Source organism: Mustela nivalis, assembly GCF_964662115.1.
Source record: "Mustela nivalis genome assembly, chromosome: 13".
NCBI classification, from domain to species: Eukaryota; Metazoa; Chordata; class Mammalia; order Carnivora; family Mustelidae; genus Mustela; species Mustela nivalis.
The window spans coordinates 78,451,382-78,475,139 of NC_139032.1; the positions used below are offsets into that span (position 1 = coordinate 78,451,382).

At 45.0% G+C, this 23,758-nt stretch overlaps 1 protein-coding gene across 2 annotated transcripts in view; it reads right to left on the reverse strand.

Moving 5' to 3' along the window:
- BRINP1 (BMP/retinoic acid inducible neural specific 1) overlaps window positions 1–23,758 on the reverse strand; it is a 168,609-nt gene that overhangs the window by 23,248 nt on the left and 121,603 nt on the right. For both annotated transcript variants that reach the window (XM_082696731.1, XM_082696732.1), the window contains 2 exons: window positions 4,681–4,917; window positions 158–380 (listed from right to left, as the gene is read on the reverse strand). In XM_082696731.1, coding sequence (XP_082552857.1) covers window positions 158–380; window positions 4,681–4,917 — 460 coding nt within the window. The remainder of the gene's footprint in view (window positions 1–157; window positions 381–4,680; window positions 4,918–23,758) is intronic.

Here is a 23,758-nt window from a genome sequence, read left to right on the forward strand (position 1 = left end):
GAGAGGATCCAAGAAACAGCTGGACTGGGCCACACAATGCCTGGCTGGCCAGCTGTAAGGGCACCTCCTGCTGGTATTCCCGGCAAGGGATAGGGAACAGAAGGAAACTAGCCCCGGGTCTGAGCCTGCAGATGGAGCAGGCGGACGCTGCACTTACCTCTCCCGAGGCAGCTGGTGGTTGGGATTATGACGGCAGCGGACGCTGAGGCCGAAGAGCTTGCGGGCTGTGCGCTGGATCTTCTGCCTCTGGGCCTCGGTGGCGCTCTGCAGGAGCTTGTACCGGTTCTGCAGGTCCCAGTCGTTGCCCCAGTGCTGATGGATGCTCCCGATGGTTAGGAAGTGGTTGCTGGGGAGACGCTTCATAAAGGATTTAAACTCATCTAGCAAGAGAAAAAGCCCAAAAGAGAAGTGCTGAGTGCTGGGCAGCCACCCTCTGAAGTTGTCTCCAATGCTTAGTCCCACCTATGAACACAGCAGTCTTGCAAATAAAGCTCCCTCCTCTGGGGCCCAGGAATGCTGCTGCTGCTCCAGCCCTCACTGTTCTGACCACGCCATGCAAGGGCCTCTCCACCTTCATGGAAAGTCCTTTTCCTTTGCTCACAAGGGAGTGGGTCCCCATGGAAAAAAGACTATGGTCATCAGAACGCCAGCTTGATAATGATAGTCACATCTCATTTGTCTTTCGAGTTACTTAATATTTTTTTTCCAAATCAATTAAACCACCTTTTTCTTTTCTTTCTTTTTCTTTTTTTATTTTTTTGCATTGGAAAACCTCCATCACATACTTTCAATAGAATGGGAGCGATAAAGTTGGACTAATTGAACATAATGAAAAAATAAGCTAAAGTTAAAAAGAACAAAGTGGGAAACACAAATTTGATGAAAACCATTTTAACAGATCCTGGGCCGATACTCTTGCCGGTTAAATGCTTGAACCCCTGCATCTGCTCTCGCTGAGACACACAGGAAGGTCATGAGTGGTAGACAGGTGCTAAACTACGTTAGCACCAACTCAAAAGTTCTCTTTGGTGTCATCCGCAGGGCGAGGGAGAACGGAGATGGGTCAAGCTCCCCACTGTGTGATCCAGTCCCGCTGGAGATTGCTTACGTAACCTTTCACGTCACATCCCACTTTGGGGACACCCCAGCTGAACAGATGGGGCAAATCTTTTGTCTCCGAGGTAAGTTTTCTGCCTCAGGGTGTGTGGGGTCTGTGTTTCTGAGTTTCAGTGTTTGCTACAACTTGACATGGCCTCAGAGACTCCCTAGGCTAGCTTTCTGGTTCTGCACAGAGGGAAACTGAGGCCCAGAGTGGGGGAATGATTTTCCGAAGGTAGAACAGCCTGCGAGTGACAAGAAGCAGGACTCAAATCTGAGCTGTTGTTTTTTTAATATAACATTCACCCCTGCCATCCCAACCCCCCACTATTGGGGAAAAAAATTAAGGGGTTGGTCATATTACAGGGAAAAAAAACGCTAAATGCTTAGGGATAGGTCTATCTATCTATCTATCTATCTATCTATCTATCTTTGCAGCTTAGTACTTTCACTTCATGTTGTAAAACCTACAAGGAAATTTCAGATCCATTAGGCATTCATTTTATTTTAAAAAATGCCTACATAGCTTTCAATAAGCACCATGCTCAGTCTGAAACACCTAACCTATATAAATGATTTTACACCTAAACCATATAAGTACTTTTAGTGCCTCCTTTTACAGAAACTAGGACACAGAGAAGTCAGTTAACTTCCCAAGGTCACACAGCCAGTAAATGGTAGAGTTAGAACTCTGGCCAGGCTCTGAATTGAATGGCCTTCCTCAGCACTATTCACTTACTCTCGACACGTAAGGAGGACCAGTGGATTGGGAGAAAAAACAAGTAAATAAAAGGTGCTCAGAACAGGAATCTCAGACTCCCACCAAACTTCTGGCATGTCATTACTGACAGTCGGACATGTCGGAGACCAGACCGCATCTCGTCCCCTCGGCAGCTGTACAACCATCATGCTTTCAATACCTCAGTTTCTCCATCTGTCAAACAGGTATCCCGGCACCCCATGCAAATCTGGAGAGAGTGACATGAGACTGTCTCTGTCTCAACACTTATTGATGTACAGAAAGTGTTCGGAGGTGTGTGGCAGTGTAGGACTAAAAGACAAAAGACGGCTGGGCTGACTGATTTCTTCAAGGAGCTGGCTGGAGGCAGGGGCCTAGCCCGAAGGACTCTGTGCTCTTTGGCTGCCCCTGTGTAAGATATGCCGCCCTCCTGTGGAAGGCTATGTTGACCTCGAAGGATATAACAGCCATTTCAATGAACCTGAATATGGATCAGATAGGGGTATATAATTTAAAAGTTAAAATGATTTGATTTTCTTGACTCAAAGTAGAATGCTTCCCTCCCAGTAAAGGAGGTGTAGACAGACCCCCTTTGGGGTGTGTAAACTAGATTGGTTCTATCTGACCACCAGCACTCTGGCCATGAAGGAATCATTGGCTTTTCCCTTTGGGCTGGTCATTAATCTCTCCAAAGTGCCTGGTTGGCTGGGGCCTTAAGGCCTGAAATGAAAAGGAGGAAAATCCACACGCACAAGCCACATATACATGTGGAGATGGGTGAGCTTGTCTTAATGCATAAAACCATTCCAAATGGATAAGTACAGGATATCTGGAGCGAGTGTGTGCTCTTGTGGAGAGAAAGTGTGCCATGGAAATCATTTCTGTGGCCTATTCAACTACTCTGCGACTTCTCAGCTGTGTCTCCTGTCCGACCCCCCAGCCAACCCCCTGAAAGTGGTTTCTCTTCCTTGGGAATAAAATTAGATACTAAGGACCTTTCCTGCGTTGCACACAGCCAACGCTCTCCTCTGCTTTTTAGCAATTGGCAGAATCTCTGCAAAAACATTTTATCAAATGCTTCTTTTATTCGAGGCCAAATAATGGCCATCATGTTTCTTTCCGGAGCCTCTCTTCTCTGAATCCCTGGGACTTTTTAAATGCATTGATGGCTGCAGGTTTCTAGGGCGGCCCCGGCTCCATGTGAGCTGCAGGAACGCGGGCTCACTCGTGCATCGTGGGTTCCACACGCTGGCTGGGGGCTGAGTTCATGAAAACCAGCGGTTTTCCAACACAGCTCAGTATGGCCCAGCTTTCACCTGGGGTGCACAGCGGCTCCAAGGTATGATTTTGCCCGATCAAAGGCTTTCTCTGTGAAACATTTAAATGAATTCAAATATGAAAACCACAAACATGTCCTCTCAATTATCAGATGAGGGAACTGAGGCCTCGGGGGTAAAGAAGAATTAATAAAGTCCCAGAAGCTCTTACAGGCCCTGGATTTGGAATCAGGGATTCCACCACCAACTCTGTCATTTGCTAACGATGGGGCCCTGGATAAGGCACTGGGTCTTGGCACCCTCCGTTCTCTAGGATGCAGGAATATTACTACTCACTACAATGCAGTTGTTGTGATAAATTTAAGGAATATTAAGTTTAAAAAAAAAAACTATAATGCATATGTCCATTCATTTAGCTAGCAGATACCTGAGCTGGTGTTAAATGCCAAGTATTTACTTGGCATCTCTTCATGGAAGTCTCAAGGCTTCCCAAGCTTTTCATGTCCAATACTGAGCACACAGTACTTTTTCCCAAACCTCCCAAGGTGTTCTAGCTCAGTGAATGGTACCAGCGTCCATCAAATTGTCTAACTAACATACCTAAAAAAAGTTATTGAATCTCAACACCCAACTCTTCAACTCACAGAACCAGCGTAACATCAAACCCTAACTATTTCCGCATCTCTGCACATTCCCCGTTTTCCCCACCTATACCATCCTGCTAACCACGTCACGGTCTTCTCCCTCCTAGGCACCCTGGGATGGCCTCTCACTGGCTGACCTGCACTCACCCACTGATTTCTGCATCTCAGATGCTCTCCCCCAACTCCCCTCTCCTGATCCGCCCAACCGGCTTGGCCACGTCAGCCTCCCCCTGCACGGATTCACTCCTTCTTCACACGCCTGATTAAAATATTGTAACTATTTGTATGGTCATATGATTCATGTCTGGCTTTCACATTCACTAGAAGCTCCACGGAGGCACAGCTCCAACTTTGCCCCTCACCCACTTTATGGCCCCGGGGAAACTGACTTTCTTCCCCTGAAATTCATGACCACGAATTTTCTTACCCTCGAAAAGCTGGAAATAGTACCTGAAAAGTCACTTGAGCTTTGACAAGTTGTGGATTCTTTGGATATCCATATCTGTATCGCTCTTCACCTACATGTGCAGGTATGAAAATCTACATACATATACCTATTTACACACACATGTGTGTTATTTATTTAGACACACACACACACACTCAGGAATCAATACAGATATTTTGACTCTCCATTCTCCAGAAGCTTCTCTGTGTTATGGGGCATTACTCTATCTTCTGGGTACCGTAGAGATAATACATCTTAGGACCACAAACTCAATTACATGATTCATGACTCCATTGAATGGACTGACTGAGTACCTCCTCCATGACAGCTACTACATGGGGCTCCATTCCCTCCCAAGTGAAAGAGTTGGGGGTCACTGACTATTCCCTCACAGTGGGTCCTAATTCCAGTTAGACCATTTTCTTTCCTAGTCTTGGCTCGGGACCATTGACATAGTACTACTAGATTCTCTACCTGAATTCTCCAGGTCCTTATAAGCTTCGGCCCAAGACTTGGCCATGTTGGCCAGCGTGTACTCCATGATCTGGATGTCGGTGATGGGGCAGTTGCATTGTGGGAATTCCTCCGCACACTGACATCTACACTGGCTGTTCTGACACACGTACTCCCCCTCACCATTGCACATGATGTAGCTCAAGGCCGACTGGACAAACTTCTCTTGCAGATACTGAGGGAAGATGATCTGAAGACCTGTTTGAGAATAGCAAGAAAGGCAAAAAAGAAAGGTTAAGGAAGGTGTTTCATTAACAGTTTTGAAAGGTGATGCGTAGGAATCCGAAGCTGCTAGCCTTCTCCCGTGTACTGTATCCAAAACAGTTCTGGGTCTGCCTGGATCCAGACAGGGCCCCACTGGCGAGGCCTCCAGTTGCAATGCTCCTACTTAGACTTCTCCAAGTCATACCTTGGCCACCCCTGAAAGGCATACCTTTTTTTTTTTTTTTTTAATTTTTTAAAGATTTTGTTTATTTATTTGACAGAGAGAAAGAGAGAGAGATCACAAGCAGGTAGAGAGGCAGGCAGAGAGAGAGAGGGAGGGAAGCAGGCTCTCCGCTGAGCAGAGAGCCCAATGTGTGGTTCGATCCCAGGACCCTGAGATCATGACCTGAGCTGAAGGCAAAGGATTAAGCCACTGAGCCACCCAGGGGCCCCTGAAAGGCATACTTTATTCTGCTACACTAGGACTGAGGCCAAAGCTGAATGTGGCCTACGCCTTTTCCATTTGGGGACAAAACCCTTAGTGAAATCGCACGATCATTGTTTATTATTTTTTTTTTCTTATTTCCTTCATTCCTTTTGTGTTCCTTTCTTCAAATATTTATGAACTCTATTTATGAAGCACAGGTCCTGAGCTAGGCACTAGGTCTATAGAGATAAAAAAGACATGATCCTTGCCCTTGGGGAGTTTACAGTGTAATCAGCAGGGATAGTCACGGACACACATCACCCTAACATTGCTTTATAGACCTGCAGCAGAGATGGCCGTAGGAGGCAACCGGAGAGCAGAAGGCTGCAAATAGCCTGGCTCGGATAGCAGGGAAGCCTTTATAGGGGAGATGGCACTGGGGCTGTCTGAAAGGTAAATAAGAGATCCTCATGTAAAAAGAAGAACAGGAAGTGCCTTCTAAGGAAAGGAAGAGCAAGAGTGGAGAGGTGTGTGTCTGGGAGTTGCTGGAATGAATGCGGACGGGGGGGGGGGGTGCCGAGCTGTTGGGGAACAGGTGCCAAAGGGCTCAGGGCTGTATTGTATGCTAAGGAATTTGGACTTCATCCTGTGGATAATGGGGAGACACTGGTAAATTTTAAGCATGAGAGAAATATAAGGAGTAATATAAGAGTATAAGAGTAATAGTAAGAATAAGAGTAACATAAGGACAGTGGTATAATTTAGTAAGACCAGTGCATCATAAAAATAGCATCAGGGAGGACTTTTTTTTTTCTTCTTCTTTGCTCTAAACTCAAAGAGGCCAAGGCCCCCTGGAGTTGACAAGCCCAAGGCTAGACAAGCCCAAGGCTAGAGGACGAACACTCTGAACCATACCCCATACTCTTTTTCTCTACACCTGCCCAATCCAAGTCTTACCCTGACAGCGGAGGACGGAGAAAGGTTTCTCTGGGTGCGTGCACTACTCTCATGCCCCTGTGATGGGAGCAGACCAGACCATGGCCCAGGGCGTGGAGCTAGAAAGACAACTCTGGGCTAAATGAATTCCCAGAAGCACTTTCACCTAAGACATTTCTCTCTGCCTCATCTGGGGCTGCCGGCCGTTTCAGCTGCGAATGCATATGCGGGTAACGGTTTAACAACCCACTGTGTGAAAAGTGACTGTTCTCTGGATTGCATGTTCTTCTCACTCATGCTTCAGGGACACCTCCTCGTCCTACTTGCCAGGGGTTTGCGGAATACGCTCAACATTTCTCTCCTTCTGCTTCACAGTTGTGTTTCTACAACCCCCCCCCCAAATTACTTTTTTAAAAAATGAAGCTGTCTTCATCAGGCTGCTAAAAAAGACTGTGTTCAGAAGAGCACTGTGGGAAAGAAGGTGGTACCTCCAGCACAAGCCTTAAGGCAGGGACCCAGGAGGCAGTTAAAAGCTGGGCACTGCTAGGCAGGCCCCTCTAAGTACTCCCCACTCATCTCGGGCAAATCCCTCAAACCTCTTAAGGCTCTACTTCTTTCTTTTGTAAAAAGGAGACGCTTTTAGTACCTACATCAGAAGGTTGTTGAGAGGGCTAAGTGAAGGAATCCCCGAAGACTGTCCAGAACAGCTCCTGGCACATGGCAAGCAAAGAGTAAATGTTACCATTCGTATCTTTTAAAAGGATCTATTTATATTTGAGAGAAGAGAACAGGGGGAGGGAGAGAGAGAATCCTCAAAAAGAGTGTCCGCTCCACGTGGAGCCCGACACGGGGCTCCATCCCAAGACCCTGAGATCATGACCTGAGCCGAAATTCAGGAGTCAGGCACTTAATGGAATGAGTCACCCAGGTCCCCGAATTCATTCCTATGGGTGATGATGATGATGGTGGTGGTGGTGGTGGTGAAGAGGACAGTGATGATGAAATCCCTCCCGGGACTGACTTTTTTTTTTTTTTAAGGTGCCAACAGAATCTTCAGGTTAGATGAACAATAGCTGTGGGTATTGAATCAGAAGAAGAAAATACTCAGCAGGGCATCTCAAGCTGTTTGCAGGACCTCACAAGACGCAGAGTCTAGAACTCCATGTCCTGTTGAAGATATGGTGGTGGGGGTACGCTATTCAGGAAGACGGATCCGTATCGGTCCCCGTGGAAGGTATTCTACCAGACAGAAGGAGCGCTAGGGCTTGGGTGCTGCGGGCTCCAAGACCGGAGTGAGCTTCACACCAGTAGGCAAGGGGTCCGCGTGAGGCTGAGCGAAGGCTGGGGAGGGCTCAGCGTGCAGGAGGGTGATGCAGACACCACACGATGGGGCCAAGCATATCGAACAGCAGAGTCCCTTCTCAGCTAAGTCTCCGGTTCCTTCAGACTATGCATTATTGAGTCATTTTATCTGTATCGCGGTTTTTGCTTCCAAAGCAAAATTTATTTTTAGCTGATCCCAATCCCCTATAGGCATCTGAGTCTATGGATTGGGGTTAAGTTTCTGTTGGAACTCTATAGACTCTCCTCTCAGTCCTATTTTTCTAGCTTGCTCATCATTTTCTTTCTCCCTTTTGTAGGGGATAAAATATTCTATTCTTGGTCCCAGCCCAAAAGGAATTGGGGAGAGCATTTTTAGAAAATTGCGTCAAATCATTTCTCCGTTTGGCAAGGATACAAAAGGCAGTATTACCTACCCCCATTTAATGCAACTGAACACAGATGAATTTGGGGTTGGGGGGTTTCTGGGAGCAGCAGAAACACAAACCCGATTGCTCTTTAAAAATGGAAACTCAGATCATGCCGAGCTGTCTCTGAGGCAGAATCTCCTGGGCAATTTTGAAAGAGAATAATGAAGACGTAGCAATTAAAAAGCACTTTTCTGCAAAATGTCATTACTGTTTAAAGTTACATAACCATTTCTACGGCAGCGGAGGTTCACAGAGCAGTCACCGCCGGAGCGGTCTCCTGATGACCTGTGTCCAACAAAGAGGTCCATTGCTGACCTCCAAATTGGCGCCCGAGTCCTGCCGGCTTCAATGGGAGTCATAAATAACTTGGAGGGGGACTTGGCCTGTGGAGCCACTGTTTGAAAGATATACAGCTGCCGGCTGGGGTGGAATATTCTGGCCCTACAGTTCCCAAAGACACACAGAGAGTGGGGGGCGGGGGGGGGGGTAGGAGGAAGGGAGAGACAGTGAGAGAGAGAGAGAGAGGCCACCATTATTGCCGAGCATATAAATTTTGCCTCAAAAGACCCGGAAGGCAATAGCTGAGAGTTTCACTTGAACACCAAGTCACTCGTGCTGAACATATGGGATATCTCCCCCTAATCTCATTATATTTAAAAAAAAAAAAAAATCTTGTTATACTTTAAATTGGAATGTTTCACTGTTCTGCGAAGTGAGTGGGCAACGTAGATGTGGGAACAACCACGTCATCTTCGTTCTCTTCTCCTTGCCCAGCTCCCTGAGTCTTCCTCCCACCTCACCTTCAACACAGACATCTCCCAATCTTTTCCTATATTTTACATACAGTCTTTGTGTGCGGAACAGTGATTTCTCCTCTCTGTCGCACGGGCGGATATATCTCTATCCCCTTCTTTCCCTGCCTCCTGCAATCCAGACCCCTTCCCAGATCACCCAAATTAAAATGCTTCTTTTATTTTCGTCATAGGATTCGTTACTGGTGGAAGTGATCTTATTGATTTGTTTTCATATTTTTTTTTTTCATCTCCCTCATTAGCGAGTGGGCTTCAGGGGCACAGGGGCCTTGTCTGTTCCCCTCACACTCTCCCTCAGAGTATACATTAAAGCCAAGCCAGTAGAGGCTCCAGACACTCACTTGTTGGATTTTCACTCAACAGCTATTCTCTTTCTCACTCTGACTGGAAAAAAAGAAAAGGGGAAAAAAAAAAAAAAAGTGGTCCCTAGGCACTTGGAGGATGTTGGAATTGGCCCAAGTCCATCCAAATAATGGACTCAGGCCTCACATCCAGGAATGGTGACTGGATGATGGAACATGTGAGGGGCGAGAAAGAGCAGGACCGGAGACACCTCCTGCCTCAGTGTCCCCATGGTGGCTCCGATGTAGAGCGGCCTCGGCAGATGTCTTACCCTCTCGGAAGTCCAGGCTCCCTGCCTGTGAGGTTCAAACTCCGGGACGGCTGTGAGGCATATACGAGGGGGAGGGGCATAAACAGCATTCAGCAAGAAGCTGGCTGCTATGGCTGAACATTTGTGTCCTATGTCAACGGAAGCCCGAGCCCCCAGAGCGATGGCGTCAAGAGGCAGGACCTCAGCAGGGGAGGAGGTTTACATCAGGTCACAAAGGTGGGCCTCTGCGACAGGATTAATGATCTCTTAAGAAGAGTAAGAGACGGGAAAGTCTCTCTCTCGCCCCCTCCCTCCACGGACACACACGAAGGAGAGGCCACGTGTGCACACAATGAAAACACAGATGTCCGCCAGCCAGGAGTGTGCCTTCACCAGACCCCGAATTTGCTGGCATCATGATCTCAGAGCCTCCCGAACTGAAAAGGAAGGTCTCTCGTTCAAATCACGCAGTCTCTGGTATTTTGCCACGGCAGCCCAAGCAGATGAAGAGAAGAGCGTAAGTAAGTGTTCAATAAACACTAGGCTTCCTCATGTACGCCACATCAGAACATAATCCATTCTCTAAACCGAACTTGAGTCCTTCTTGGAAACATCCCCCCGAGTAGCCCCACTTGGGCCGGTAGGAAACCTGCAGAGGGTGCCTGCCTATGAGTTGTTACAGGTCTCTGTGATTTACCATTCCACTGTTACTACATCAGGGTATCTTCCCCTTCTCTTTTATCTTTCCTTTTCTTCTCTCCTTCTCGGTCCTTCCGTGTGCCCGGCACCATGCTATGGACACCTGGGGGAATGTGGCAGCCAGGCCCAGTGTCTGCCCTCACGGACCTCCGGGCATAGTAAGAAGGTGTGTAAACAGAAACCAATGCTCTACCAGAAGCACGAAGTCGCTCGGAGAGTGCAGAAGAAGAACACCTACCCCAGACTAGAATAGGGACGGTCATAGACGCTCTCCCAGAGGAAGTGGCATTTAGGCTGAGACCTGATGGATTCATGGGAATTAGGTGATGGAGGTCAGCAGGAAGAGCAGTTTAGAAAGTGGGAACGGCACATCCCCAAAATTCAGGCAATAGAACTCTTTCCAGCTAAGGACCAACCTGACCATCACCTTCCTTTCTTGATTAAGGTTCATCTTTTTTTGTTTGTGTGTTTGCTTCCAGGTTCCCTAGAGAAGAGATAAAAGCATTCTGGTGCCTCAGAGAAGACCAAGTCTCCGAAGGGAAGAATGACAGAAGGCAGAGATCTACCTAAGGAACCTGTTCTAAGGAACACCATTGCTTACAGTAGCAGAGGTCGAGGATCCTTCTCCCTTACAAAGGGTATAAGCTGGGATTCAGAAAAAGAAACGAGGACTCACTGCACTGTTGAGTTTCAACCACTGGGGAGCACTAGAGTAACAGAAGAACTTTCTGGGGACCCCTATACTGAATTTCTTGATACCTGTTCAAGGACACGGTGTTGCTGTCGGAACCTGGCACCTGGTCCAGGGGACCGCTCGGTGAGTGAGGGAGAGGGGAAACCGATCAACCAAGCTGAAGGTGCCTCTAAGATTTGGGGGTTGCAGTCCAACCTTCATCTCTGACCCTGATCCTGCTCTTTTGCTGTGAGGAACTCTTAGCTTCTTTCAACAAGTAGTACATGGGGCGTTGTTGGAGGAAATGCTTCACGTTCTAAGGACACAGAGGGGCTACTTGGAGATTCAAAACTAAAGCATAAAATCCAAGTACAAGAGACAAAAGACTGCACTGATGATTAAAACAAAAAGCAGCATTACACCTGGAACCTAGCAGGTGTTTAGTAAATATATTTTAAATATGGAATAGGGGCGGGTGCCTCGGTGGCTGAGTCAGTTAAGTGTCTGACTCTTGGCTTTGACTCAGGTCATGATCTCAGGTTTGTGACATTGAGCCCCACACTCAGTGGAGAGTCTGTTTCTCTCCTCCTTGCTCCCTCTACCCATGTGCCCACTTGCCCTGGCTCTAAAATAAATAAATAAATAAAATCTTAAAAGAATAAATACTGAGGCGTGCCTGGGTGGCTCAGTCGGTAAGCATCTACCTTCAGCTCGGGTCCTGGGATGGAGCCCCATGTCCAGCTTTCTTCTCGGCGAGGAGTTTGCTTCTCCCCCTCCCCCTCCCTCTGTCCCTGCACCCCCCCAACTCGTGCTCACTATCTCAGATGAATAAATAAAATCTTTAAAAAAAAAAATAAATATTGAATCAACCAGTGACATATTACAAAGATGAAAGAAAATAAACCTGAAGACAATAATTATGGAAGACTTCGTGATATGTGTGGGATGTGGGTAGATCTTGAAACAGGAGCATGGTTTATAGTAGATAAAGAAGAGGAGCCACAGTTTCCCCGCCAAGGGCGGACCATGAGCAAAGACGGGTCAGTGTCTGAACACCCTGGATTGGTTAAGGTCTTGTTCAAGGCAAGAACCATGTATCTTTCTGTTCTGTATGTTTGCTTGTTTTTTTGGATGAACTTTATTTTACTCTCTGTCATAATTCCTTAAAATCATAGTAGTTTCGATGGATGTCCTCTTTTCTGACCTATTTCCTTGCCCATTAAATGCCCAATTTCTTTTAGGGCGAAGAGAAAGAGGGGGGAAATACAGATTCTATTTTGGTTGAGTAGAAATATTGTTTTATCCTGTTCTTGCATCAGAATGTGGTCCCCTGCAGATACCTCTGAGCCCCAGAGGAGTCCCAGCTGTTGCCTTGTACCTGCTAAGTTCTGCTTGTCAAATTCTGTCCATTTCTGAAAAGCACAAGGGGGTGGAGAACAACAAGGACTAAACCTTTTGCAGAAAGCCAGCCTGATCCCCTTCCTTGTGAAAGCCCAGGGATCTCAGACTGGCAGATAAAGGACTTTATGGCTCCAACAGCCATTCTGAACTCCAGTGTAATGAAGGCATGCAGGTCAATTACCCATCTGTTTGTGTTTCTATTGCTGTGAATTACAGTATCCATCGCTGACAGCTCATTGGAGTGGAATGAAAATAAGACGATAATTCACCGGGTGAAACCTTGCAGAAAGGGCGAAAAGGCTATGATCTCATTCAGAAGTTCAGCATTTGCACTCGGGGGAAATGAAGAAAGGCAGCTACCTGGGGGGGAAAGTGGGTGGGTTCTGGCGCCCCCTTCTGGGTAGAGTAACCTACTGTGTTCCCAAGGATCCTCCTGTCTTCTCTGGGACCTTAAGCAATAGAGTTGGAACCTTTAGATGAAAGATTCAAGTAAATGAAATTCAGCACAATAAAACAAAAACCTCTTTAATATCAGGGGTTCTGAGGGATGAAACAGGTTGCCTCTGTAGGTAGAAGACTGCTCATCACTGGAAGTGTACAGGCAGAATTTAAAGAACCCAAGGCTCAAAGGGCACGAGGTTATCATTAACTTATCTTCGGCCCCCATCCCGGCAGTGTCCTCCCTTCAAAAAGTATACACCCCTCCAGCCTCTGCACGCAGATGGGTTCACACGACACATTTTGGCCAATGAAATGTGAGCGCAAGGAATGGGTACATCTTCCCCAACAGAGCTAGAAGAACAGACACATGGGTTCAGCCATTCGTCTATCCCTTCACCACAAAAATGGCCGTATCCCATCGGAGGGGAAAAGTCACAGCTGACTTGCCACCATGATGCAGCGTAAGGAAGAAAGGAGCATTCACTTCTGCCAACCACCGAGAGTCTGGGATGGTTCGTTAGCACAGCATAACCTCGCCTATATGGGATTTGGCAAACTCCGGCCCAGGGGCCAAATTGACCTGCAGCTTATTTTTGTAATTAATTTTATTGGAGCACAGCCACACAGATTTGTTTCAGGGCTGTCTATCGCCGCCTTCACATTACAGTGGAAGAGCTGAGTGGTTGCAACAGAGACTGCGTGCAGCCCACAGAGCCTAAAACATTGACCATCTGGCTCTTCACAGAGCAAGTTTGCCAGCTCCTGGACTAGTTGGCCATTAAGATTCGCTCAACCTTGGTTTTCTGTGCGTCTACTCTGTGCTGCTGTTCGTTCCCTGATTAAGCAAAGATGGATTTGGCCTCATCGGTGATGCGCCAGGTTATCTTCTAGACCCTGCAGGAAGGGCAAGGAACTAGAAGCAAAATCCCTGCTTTCCTGAGACTTTCTGCCTAGTTGAGGAGAAGGACAATGAAGGGTCTACATAAACACAGATGAGTGCTGACAAAAGGGTCGGGGGCAGGGAGAATTCTGCATGACAATTTAAACTTCCTTTTTGTTTTTTCTTTCTTTTTAAAAAAGATTTTATTTATTTATTTGACAGAAAGCAAGAGAGCACAAGCAGGGGGAGTGGCAGGCAGAAAGAGAGGGAGAAGTAGGCTCCCAGCTGAGCACAGAGCCTGATGTGGGTCTTGACCCCGGGACCCTAGGATCAAGGCCTGAGCCAAAGGCAGATGCTTAACCGACTGAGCCACTTAGGCACCCACAATTTTAACTTTCAAAAAGAGAGTATGGTCAAAACTATGATACGAAGGCCAACATACTTTTAAAATTCAATTTCTTAAAATTTCAGCATGAAGATACTCTCACAGAGGGTATAAGAAGAAGAGGTTAATTTAATATAATTAAAAGCCTCTTCACAGAAGTCATGATAAAAATCAACTGTGACACCTACAAAACTATGCCACCCGATCCCTCGATCAGCTGATGTCTCCAAACCTTCTCTATTTCCCTCTCCTTGGCATGTCCTGCCACATCACTGCCACTGCCCCACAAAGGTAGAAAGTTCTCTCCTGTTCAAATTTATGCCTCCAGCTCTTATGAACTGTAGGACACTGGGAAGCTAACATCAAGAGGCTTAACGTCTCTGCTTCTGCTTCCTCATTAAAGCTTCCGTGGCCGGGTCCATATAAAAATCAAATAAACTGCTCTGTATCCTGACTCTGGTGGTATCTTCGTCACATGACCAGAAATTCCAAATTCACAGAACTCTTCACTTCCAGAGGTTGAACTTTTCTGTATGGAACTGACCCCTCCATGAGCTAGAAAACAAAGTAGATTAGGTAAAGCATGGGAATAGTTGTTGGGCTAATGTCTTTTCTTGTCCTCACCCTGTCTTCTATCGCTTTCCCCAGAGGACTTTGGTGATCTCAGGCATCCCCTCCACTGGCAACCAAGAGCTCCTTGCACCCAACTCAAATTCTAACAGGACACCCATCACACCATGTTATGTGTGTTTATGCTCACGTCCCTCCTGGTCTGCGATCTCCTTGAACGCCAGAGGCAGTGCCTCGTTCATGTTCCCTTTCCCCGTCAGCGAGCAGAGTAGTGGGTTTCCAGGAAATATGTTTGAATGAAGGCGAATTGAGACAGAATGAGTTTCAGAGAGGACTGTGGTCCTCTGCTCTGTGCCTCGCATGTCCCACCTCTCTACAGCCATCTTTCCTGAGTAGGACTTGTATCATCTTTCCCAACATCATAGCTTGAAATCTAAAACTATTTCAACTTTGACTCAGTAGTGAAAGGAACAGGTGCTCAGAAACATCTGAGAAACAAACAAACAAACAAACAAAACCAAAAAACACCCTAAGAGAATAATGGTACTAAAGATCCTGATTATTAATTTTAGCACACATTCTGTTTTGGATCCACTGCTACACATTATGACTCATTAAGACCTGTAACTGTTTCTTGTATTTTTTCGCCATCTTTGCAAGATATCAAGCACAGAGTTAGCTCATAAGAGGTATGCAAAAATAGAGCTGCACTATCCAGCAATTGTAGTAAAGTCCATTCACTCACCAGTTTTTTTGAAACAGGTGCTGAACTTAATGCCAGAGATAGAGAAACTGAGTAAAACACAGTTTCCTGGTCTCACGGAGTTCCAGTTGAGTGACAGAACAAGATTCATAAATATAAAATTACAAGAAAATAACACACATAAATATACACCAGTTTCAGTAGAAGAAGAAAAAAAACAACTCTGTACTTTCATAAAAGTAAAGGAGTCTGGGGGGTGCCTGGGTGGCTCAGTGGTTAAGCATCTGCCTTCAGCTCAGGTCCTGATCCCAAAGGACTGGGATCGAGCCCCGTGTTGGGCTCCCTACTCAGCGGAAAGCCTTCTTCTCCCTTTCCCACTCTCCCTGCTTGTTATCCCTCTCTCATTGTGTCTCTCTCTATCAAATAAATAAATCAAATCTTTAAAAAAAAAAAAAAAAGAGTAAAGGAGTCTGAAAAAGTTATTTTGGACAGGGTTGAACCCAAATGGTATGAACAGTCCAGCATTTGCCAAATTATGTGCAAATGTAACCAAGATCAAATACATTCAGGAAACTCTGTATTTAATCTACCTCTTGAGACTCGTAATACACAGCATAGTTAAGGCACTGAGAAGTCCTGTAGTAAATAAGAGTGGTTTATGCTGTTTAATCCGATGTTTCAGTATTATTGAGCTTTTGTTAAGTTACTGCATGGTGACAAATAACCTCAGAATCACAGCGGCTTATAATCACAAAGGTTTACTTCTTTCTCATGTTTTATGTTGGCTGAGCTTTGGCTCTATCCCGGATATCTTCTTCGTTTTTGTTTTTGTTTTTGTTTCCTCCCAAATTTTTATTTGAATTCTACTTACTTTACCTATAGTGTAGTACTGGTTACAGGAGTAGAATTTAGTGATTCATCATTTACATACAACACCCAGTGCTCATCACAATAAGTGCCCTCCTTAATGCCCATCACCCGTCTAGCCAACCCCCACCCACCTCCTTCCAACAACCTAGTTTGTTCTCTATAGTTAAGAATCTCCTATGGTCTATTTCTTTCTCTCTCCTTCTCTTTATTCCCCCCTTGCCACATGTTCATCTGTTTTGTTTCCTAAATTCTACATATGAGTAAAATCATGATATCTGTCTTTCTCTAACTGACTTCTTTCATTCAGCACTATACTCTCTAGCTCCATCCATGTTATTCAAAATGGCAAGATTTCATTCCTTTTGATGGCTGAGTAATATTCCATTGTGTATATGGATGATATCTCCTTTATTCATTCATCAGTTGATGGGCACTTGGGCTCTTTCCATAGTTTGGGTATTGTTAATAATGCCGCTATAAACATTGGGATGCATGTATCTTCAAATCTGTAGCTTTGCATCCTCTATAAATAATTACTTAGAGCAATTGCTGGGTCATAGAGTACCTCTATTTTTAACCTTTTGAGGAACCTCCATACTGTTTTCCAGAGTGGCTGCACCAGTTTACATTCCCACCAATAGTGTAAGAGTATTTCCCCCTTCTTTTCATCCTCACCAATATCTGTTGTTTCCTGTGTTAATTTTAGCCCTTCTGACTGGTGTGAGGTGGTATCTCATCATGGTTTTGATATGTGTTTCCTCTAGACTCAAAGGAGCATCTTTGCTAAGGCATATATCATTATCATGATGGAAGGAAAAGAGCAAAAGCCATGCCAGACATTGTCTCTTCATGTGGCTGCTAAGACTGAGCATGAGATATATTCTCCTACGTTCTATTGGCAAAAACAAACCATGTGGCCAAGTCCAATGCCATCTTGCTGAGAGGTATACATCTCCCACAGGAAGATGCCATGTTAGTCACATGGCAGTGCATTTTTATGTATAATCATCTTAGGGGAGAGAACAATGGAATCATGCAAGCTATCACAAGATAAACTTATTTTTGCACCAAACTTTTTTTTTTTTTTAAATTCAATTATCGTATGACTGAGCAATTCTACTCATAAGGTATATAACCAAAAGAGCTTTGGGCAGGTATTCAAACAAAAACGTGTACATAAATGTTCAGAGCAGCACTATTCATGAAAGTCAAACAGTGGAGACCGTCTACATGTCCATCAACCCATGAATGGGCAAACAAAATGTGGTATATCTATGCAATCAAATATTAATTCAGCCATAAAAGAACAAAGTACTGATACATGCTACAATATGGATGAACCTTGAAAACATTTTGCTAAATAAAAAGAAGCCAGGCACCAAAAAAACCACATATTGTGTTACTCTATTTATATGAAATATCCAGGAAAGGCAAATCCATAGAGACAGAAAGCAGACTGGTTGCCTGCCACTAAAAGGAAGGGGGTGAGGAATGATTGCTTAATGGATACAGAATTTTTATTTGCTAAGAAAGTTCTGGAACTAGCCAGTAGTGACCATTGCCCAGTATTGTGAGTCTACTTCGTGCCACTAATAAATGGTGCACTTTAAAATGGTTATGATGTTAAACTTTATTGTAATACATATTACCCCAATAAAAAAACCGAGATTCTAGATAAATTAATTAGACAGTTCAAATTACTTTAAAATCAGTAAATATTTATTGAGTACCTACTATGAGCTAAACACTGAATTAAAGAGAAGTGAATAATGAATGCATAAAAAAGGGTATGGTTTCTGTTCTCAGGGATATGAATTATAAGTTAGTAGTGGTATGTCTGATTGTGTACATAAGACAAGGTAGACTGTATCTGGAAAATAGCAATAATGATAAAAGAGAGGCTAATTCTGAGTAAGATGCATTGCGACAAAAAATGATTTAATAAGCTTAAAAAATAAGCAGATACCTTATCTACGTGGATTCTATGCATTAATTTTCATGGGCGGTTTGTTTACTTTTGGGGCATCATGACGCTTGGTTTTTGCCCTGCCAATGAGACCAACATGGAATTAATAGGACATGGCTATTGACATAGACCGTCTCACCACACTGACTATTTATCAGTCAGCATTTCCCTGCTGTGTCCTCAGCCACGAGTCTATTTGAAAGGTACAGACGCCACATGCTAAGAGATGAGTCCTGATACCTTCTCTCAATACCAGCTTCGATCCCGTCAGAACTTCCACTTCTTTCTGTTCAAGTGTGAGGCTACAGTTACAAAGATTCCAGACATCCCCAGGTCAGAGATTGCATTGGTATATATACTGCAAGGCATCAGTAATCTCTGGTGTGGGGGTATTTGATCTTTCCTGGTTCTGGCTCTTTTTGAGTACATGAGAATAGCTACAGAAATGGCATACCAACAAAGGTATACAAGTTATCAAGTAACGAGGAAAATCATAGACTTTCTAAAGTGAAGAGCAGAGCCTATAAGCACATAGAAAAGGCTGTGGGACTATTTGTTCTAATAGAAATCATGATTCTGATTTATAGGTTTCAGGTTGAGGACAATATCTTTTAAGAGCACTGACATTGAGTGGGTCTGGGCTCAAATCCCTGCTCTGCCACCCACAAGATGGTTACTTAACTTCAGCCAGCCTCAATTTCCAAATCTCGAAAATGGGTCTTCGTTAAGGTTTACATGACATACTGATATGAAGAAATGGAGTTTTTCACCTGGTACATGAGAATTAAGGCGTGCATCGTAAGTGCAATGATTATTTTATATCGGACCAATTGGTATTTAAGTCAGGTGCTTTCTACACATTTCTACAACTACATGTAGAGCAACGGCTCTGCAGCAAATGCGTTTTTATTCCTATTTTGCCGATCAGAAGACCTAGAGAAGCTCAGAGAATTAACAAGTCCAAGGTCTCATCACTACCAAGTCTGCCCTCTGGATTTTCCCCAGTCTATCTGTGTTCCAGTTGAGTCCTTAACTGGTATCTTCAATCCACTTCTTAAGAGGAACTCCGGTTCTCCCCGCAAGGCTGAGAAGAGAGTCCTTCTTGGCGCACGAAGGAAAGCCAGTATTTGGATGCAGCCAACTGGGTGGAAGACGACATTCTCTCGGTCACAGAGACACTGCTCTTCTAGTCAGCAGGCCTTACACATGGAGCCGCGGGAAGGCAGAAACACCCGTGCCCATCAGTGCCGCCCAGGCCCTGCTAATCAGACAAGAAAGGCCCTAATCACAAGCCACCACCTGGGCTAATTCTGCCGAGGACTCACCCCAAAGCTACGGACTAGAGCAGGCACTGGCCATAATCCCTCTGCCTTCCACCCTGGGGTCCCAAGGACACGTGGAGTGATGTGGGACAGGAGGGCGGGCGGAGGGGCTTTTATGAAAAACGGACCTAATCACATCCTGCCCCCTCTCTCCTATTATTGGAGTTGGGCAGGGCTTATTCCCATTCTCCTCACACCTAGGAATGGGTTGTGCTGCCTCCGAGCTCCCTCGAGAAGTAAACAAACCTTGGAGCCCAGGAGACAAGGAACGAAAAGCCAGGAGAACCTTGGGAAAGTGATTTTATCTCTCTGGGTCTTGATTTCTCCATCTGTATAATGGGGAGCGTAATCCCTACTGCTCAGTTGGTGGGAGGGCTGAAATGGCTAATGGGTATGAGCACAATGCTTAAGAGGGAGGAGCAGCTCGAAAACACACCCCACTAAACATGTCTACCCTCTGTTCCTCGTTTCTACGACTTGTCATGGGATGAGTTTGGAAATAACCCTCTTCACTCCTTCATTGCTGCCCAGCTACCGAGGCAAGGGGGGGTTCACGCTTCTCTTCCTCAGCCCCTCCTCCTGCTCACCCTGCCCTACCTCCTTGACTCTCTTCCACTCTTCCTCCTCCTCCCTCAAGTCCCTTTCCCTCTTCCTCTCCTCTGCTCCCCTTCTTCCTCTCTCTCCTCTTCTCTAAGTATCCCCCCTTCTTTCAATCATAAGAAAACACCGAATCATAAGAAAACACCGAACTGATCAAATACGTACAGAGTTCCTACGTCCATCGCACTGCAGAACAGAACAAAAAGCAGAGCTGGCAAGGCAAAAATCCCTTCTCTAGAGAAGCCTATCATCTAATCTAATGGAAGAGATAAAACCCAAACCCAGACGAATATGCTGTAAGGTGAATAAAAACAAATAAGTCATGCCACAGAAGAAGTCTTAAAAGAGGCTCTTCGGAGGAGGTGGCATTTGGAAGATTAAGGGACATAACTCTTGCCTTAAAGATGTAACATCCGCTGGAAAAGGTGCACGCACTTTTGAAGAAATGCTGTCCCGTGCACGTTAGCGCAGCGGCTGGCCTATGGTGGGCCTCAGGAAATGGTCATTAGGCAGAACCGAATCCAGTATGACGTGCAAGAAGTTTACGAAGTCAGAGAGAGCAGAGCTCATTAGAAGCTGATCTGTTCATTTTTCATTCCTTTCTTCAGAAATTCATTTAACAAATGTCCTCCGACTCCTGTTTATGCATCAAGTTCTCTAGAGACAGACTGGGGGTCCCTACCAGCGAAGACCTGGTTCTTGAACTGGGGAGTCGCCATTCGTCATAGGCTGATTATACTCTGGTGTGACAGATCCTAGGGAAGACGATGGGCAGGATGCCTGATAATCCGGACAGAGGGCGTAAGAGAAGCGTTCCGGAAGAGGTACGTGTCCAGGAATTGAGAGAGACAATGTGTACAAGAGCAAAATCATAAAAAAAAAAAAAAAAAGATTAATGAAATATAAAAAATTCTACAGGCCCGGAGTGAAGAGAGCAGTGTGTGTTGAATGGTGAAATAAGACAAAGACAAGAAGATGGGCAAATGTTGCAATACGTTGCTGGAGTACCGGAGTGATAGGAGAGAAAGCCTAGTCTGGGAGGAGCTGAGGTTTCAAGCAGACACACACGAGGAAAGAAGGTGGTAGAAGAGGAGGGGGGAGGAGAAAATGACCTGAGACCAAGTGAAATGTACCATTTGATTGTCGGGGTATGAGGAGAAGACTCTCAAAGCACAACAGGCTCAGGTGGTCCCATCTGGAAGCAGAGACAAGACGATGCCTGGGTATCTTGTTCCTTCTTCCCATAGCCCTCTCTGCCTACCCCCTCGTCTTTTAAAGATCCTCCCTTCCCTCCTGTCCATCTTACTGTTTTGGAAACTGAGACGAGGCTAGTGACCTCGCTCCTGTTTCATTAAGAAAAGCATCACATGCCAGTGAGTCTAAGGTGTCGTTCATTGTAAGACATACCACGGTTTGATGGACATGAAGAAAAAATACCCTGCCAGTTAAACCATGACACACCATCAGTTATAGGAAACATTCTAATTTCAGAGGCATTAAAATGTGAAAAATCATGCAACTGCTATCTGAAAAAAGTAATTAGAAGTACGTGAAAGTGTTCCCCAACATCCTATCTGGGATGCACCCCAAAACTCTCCTTTCCCTCTCTTCCCTGGGGGATAATCTGCCAGGCGCTCTCTTCTGAGGTATATAATCCCAGCCATACACAAGACCCTACTCATTCTTGCCTGCTTTACTATGACCCTAAAAGAATCCCTCCTGCTCAGAGAATCAATGTTTTCCTTTCTGAGGATCCCATCAGCATATAGAAGTTTTGTGGCTTCTATGTTAAAAAAAAAAAAAAAAAAAAGAAGAAAACTCACGGACTCACCATCACCTTCTGCTGTGGTGACATTTGTGGCATTGTTCCTCGGTTGTCCCACATCCCCTTCTCTTCCTCTCTTCCCATTCTCTCCTGAACTCATTCTACTCAGGCTTTCACTACCATAATTCCATTGGAAGATCCCTGCCACGTTCACCAAAACCCCCGAGCTGCTTAATCCATGACTCGGTTCTCAGTCCCCATCTTAATCATCCCACCCAGCAGCACTGGACACATGTGACCACAATCTCCTATTTGAGGAACGTTCTTTACTTGACTTCTAGGATACCAGGCTCTCATCACTCCCCAGCCACCTTCCCAGCCACTTCTTAGCTTCCTTTTATTGTTCCTCATTATCATCCCATTATCCCAACACTTCACTATAAAATTCCCCGTGGCTCAGGAACTGAATTTCCTCTTTTGGTTTTTATTACCCTCTTCTCCAAGGTCCTCTCACCCAATCTCACATCCTTAAATAACATCTCTATGTGAATTTATATTTCTACTTCTCTCCCCAACCCCGACTTTCCAAATGCCCACCCAGCATCCGCATTTGTATCTCTAATAGACGTCTCAAACTTGGTTCACCCTACTCTTCGTGTCTCATCAAAGGTGACCTCTCCCACAGGCTTCACCATATCGGTAGAGGGATTCCATTACTGCAGTTGCTCAGGCCAAACTTTGGGATCATACTTTGCTTCTCTCTTTCTCTCCCAAGGCTTTCTCAGTCCACCACCAAATAATGTCAGCACTACTTAAAAATGTACCTGTGGTGCAATCACTTCTCAAAACCCGCATCACTGTTATCGTGGTCCTGGCCACCATTTTGTCTCACCGTGGTATGATAGCCCCTGAACTGGGTTCATTTTTGTGTTCTTGCCCTCTCTACAGTCTTTTCCACACAGCAGTCATAGTGACTCATTTAAAATGTAAGTCAGGTCAGGTTACTCCACTGCCTGAATTTGCAACGGCTTCTCATTTCATCCAGAGTTAAGTCTAAAGTCTTTTTTCCATGGTCTACAAATTTCTACATGACCTGTTCCTTCACCATCTCTTTGATTGTAAAGAAAATATATTTCTTTGTTTACTTGTTTATCACCCACACACTAAATATAAACTCCAAAAGGATGGAGACTTAGCTTATTCACGGCTATATATCTAGCTCTTAAAACAATATCTGACATGGAATTGATATTCAATAAATATTGCTAAATGAATGAATGTATGAATGAATAAATTTATGGATCATCCTAGATTTCAGCAATATATTCTCTCTGCATCCCTTTCCACATCAAAGAGCTACTAAGGCAGAGCTCTGCTCTCTGTATACCTCACCAGATGGATGCTAGATTAAATTACATGACAATGTCGGCAAAACGCTCAATGGGCTTCTTGGAGAGAGAAGTATAAAAATAAGAAGTTATCATTATGCCATTAGCGTTATTACTACCAGTTTAGCTGTTGCTGTTTTGACTACTAATAGCCTGTGATCATTTCTATGATCCTGTCGTTCTCATTCCTTGTGTCCTCCAATCCTCTTTCCTTCTACCTCTGCCCTGTTTCACGAACAGCGGAGGAAACACCACGAGGCGAATGCCATTAGAGCGCCATTCACATCACCCTCGATCCACCAAAATAAACCTCCCTTCCCAGAGTCCTTCAGAGGAATTAGGAAAGGAAACAGGAAGACAGGACACCAGCATTTTGAGAAGGAGAAGCTCTGGAGGCAGAGTGTAAGGGTTAAATGTCAAGCTCAACCACTCACTGAGTGACCTCTCTCACCCGTGTCCTCACCTACAAAGTAGGGACGTTCATTTACGCCTTCCTCGGAGGAACGGTGCGAGGCTTAAAAAGGTAATAATATGATACAAATAAATATAAGTTAAGATAAATAAAAACAGACAAATGAATACAAATACAATACAAATAAATTCGCACAGTCCCCAGGACCTAAGGCAGCGCTAGATAAATATTATCATTATTAT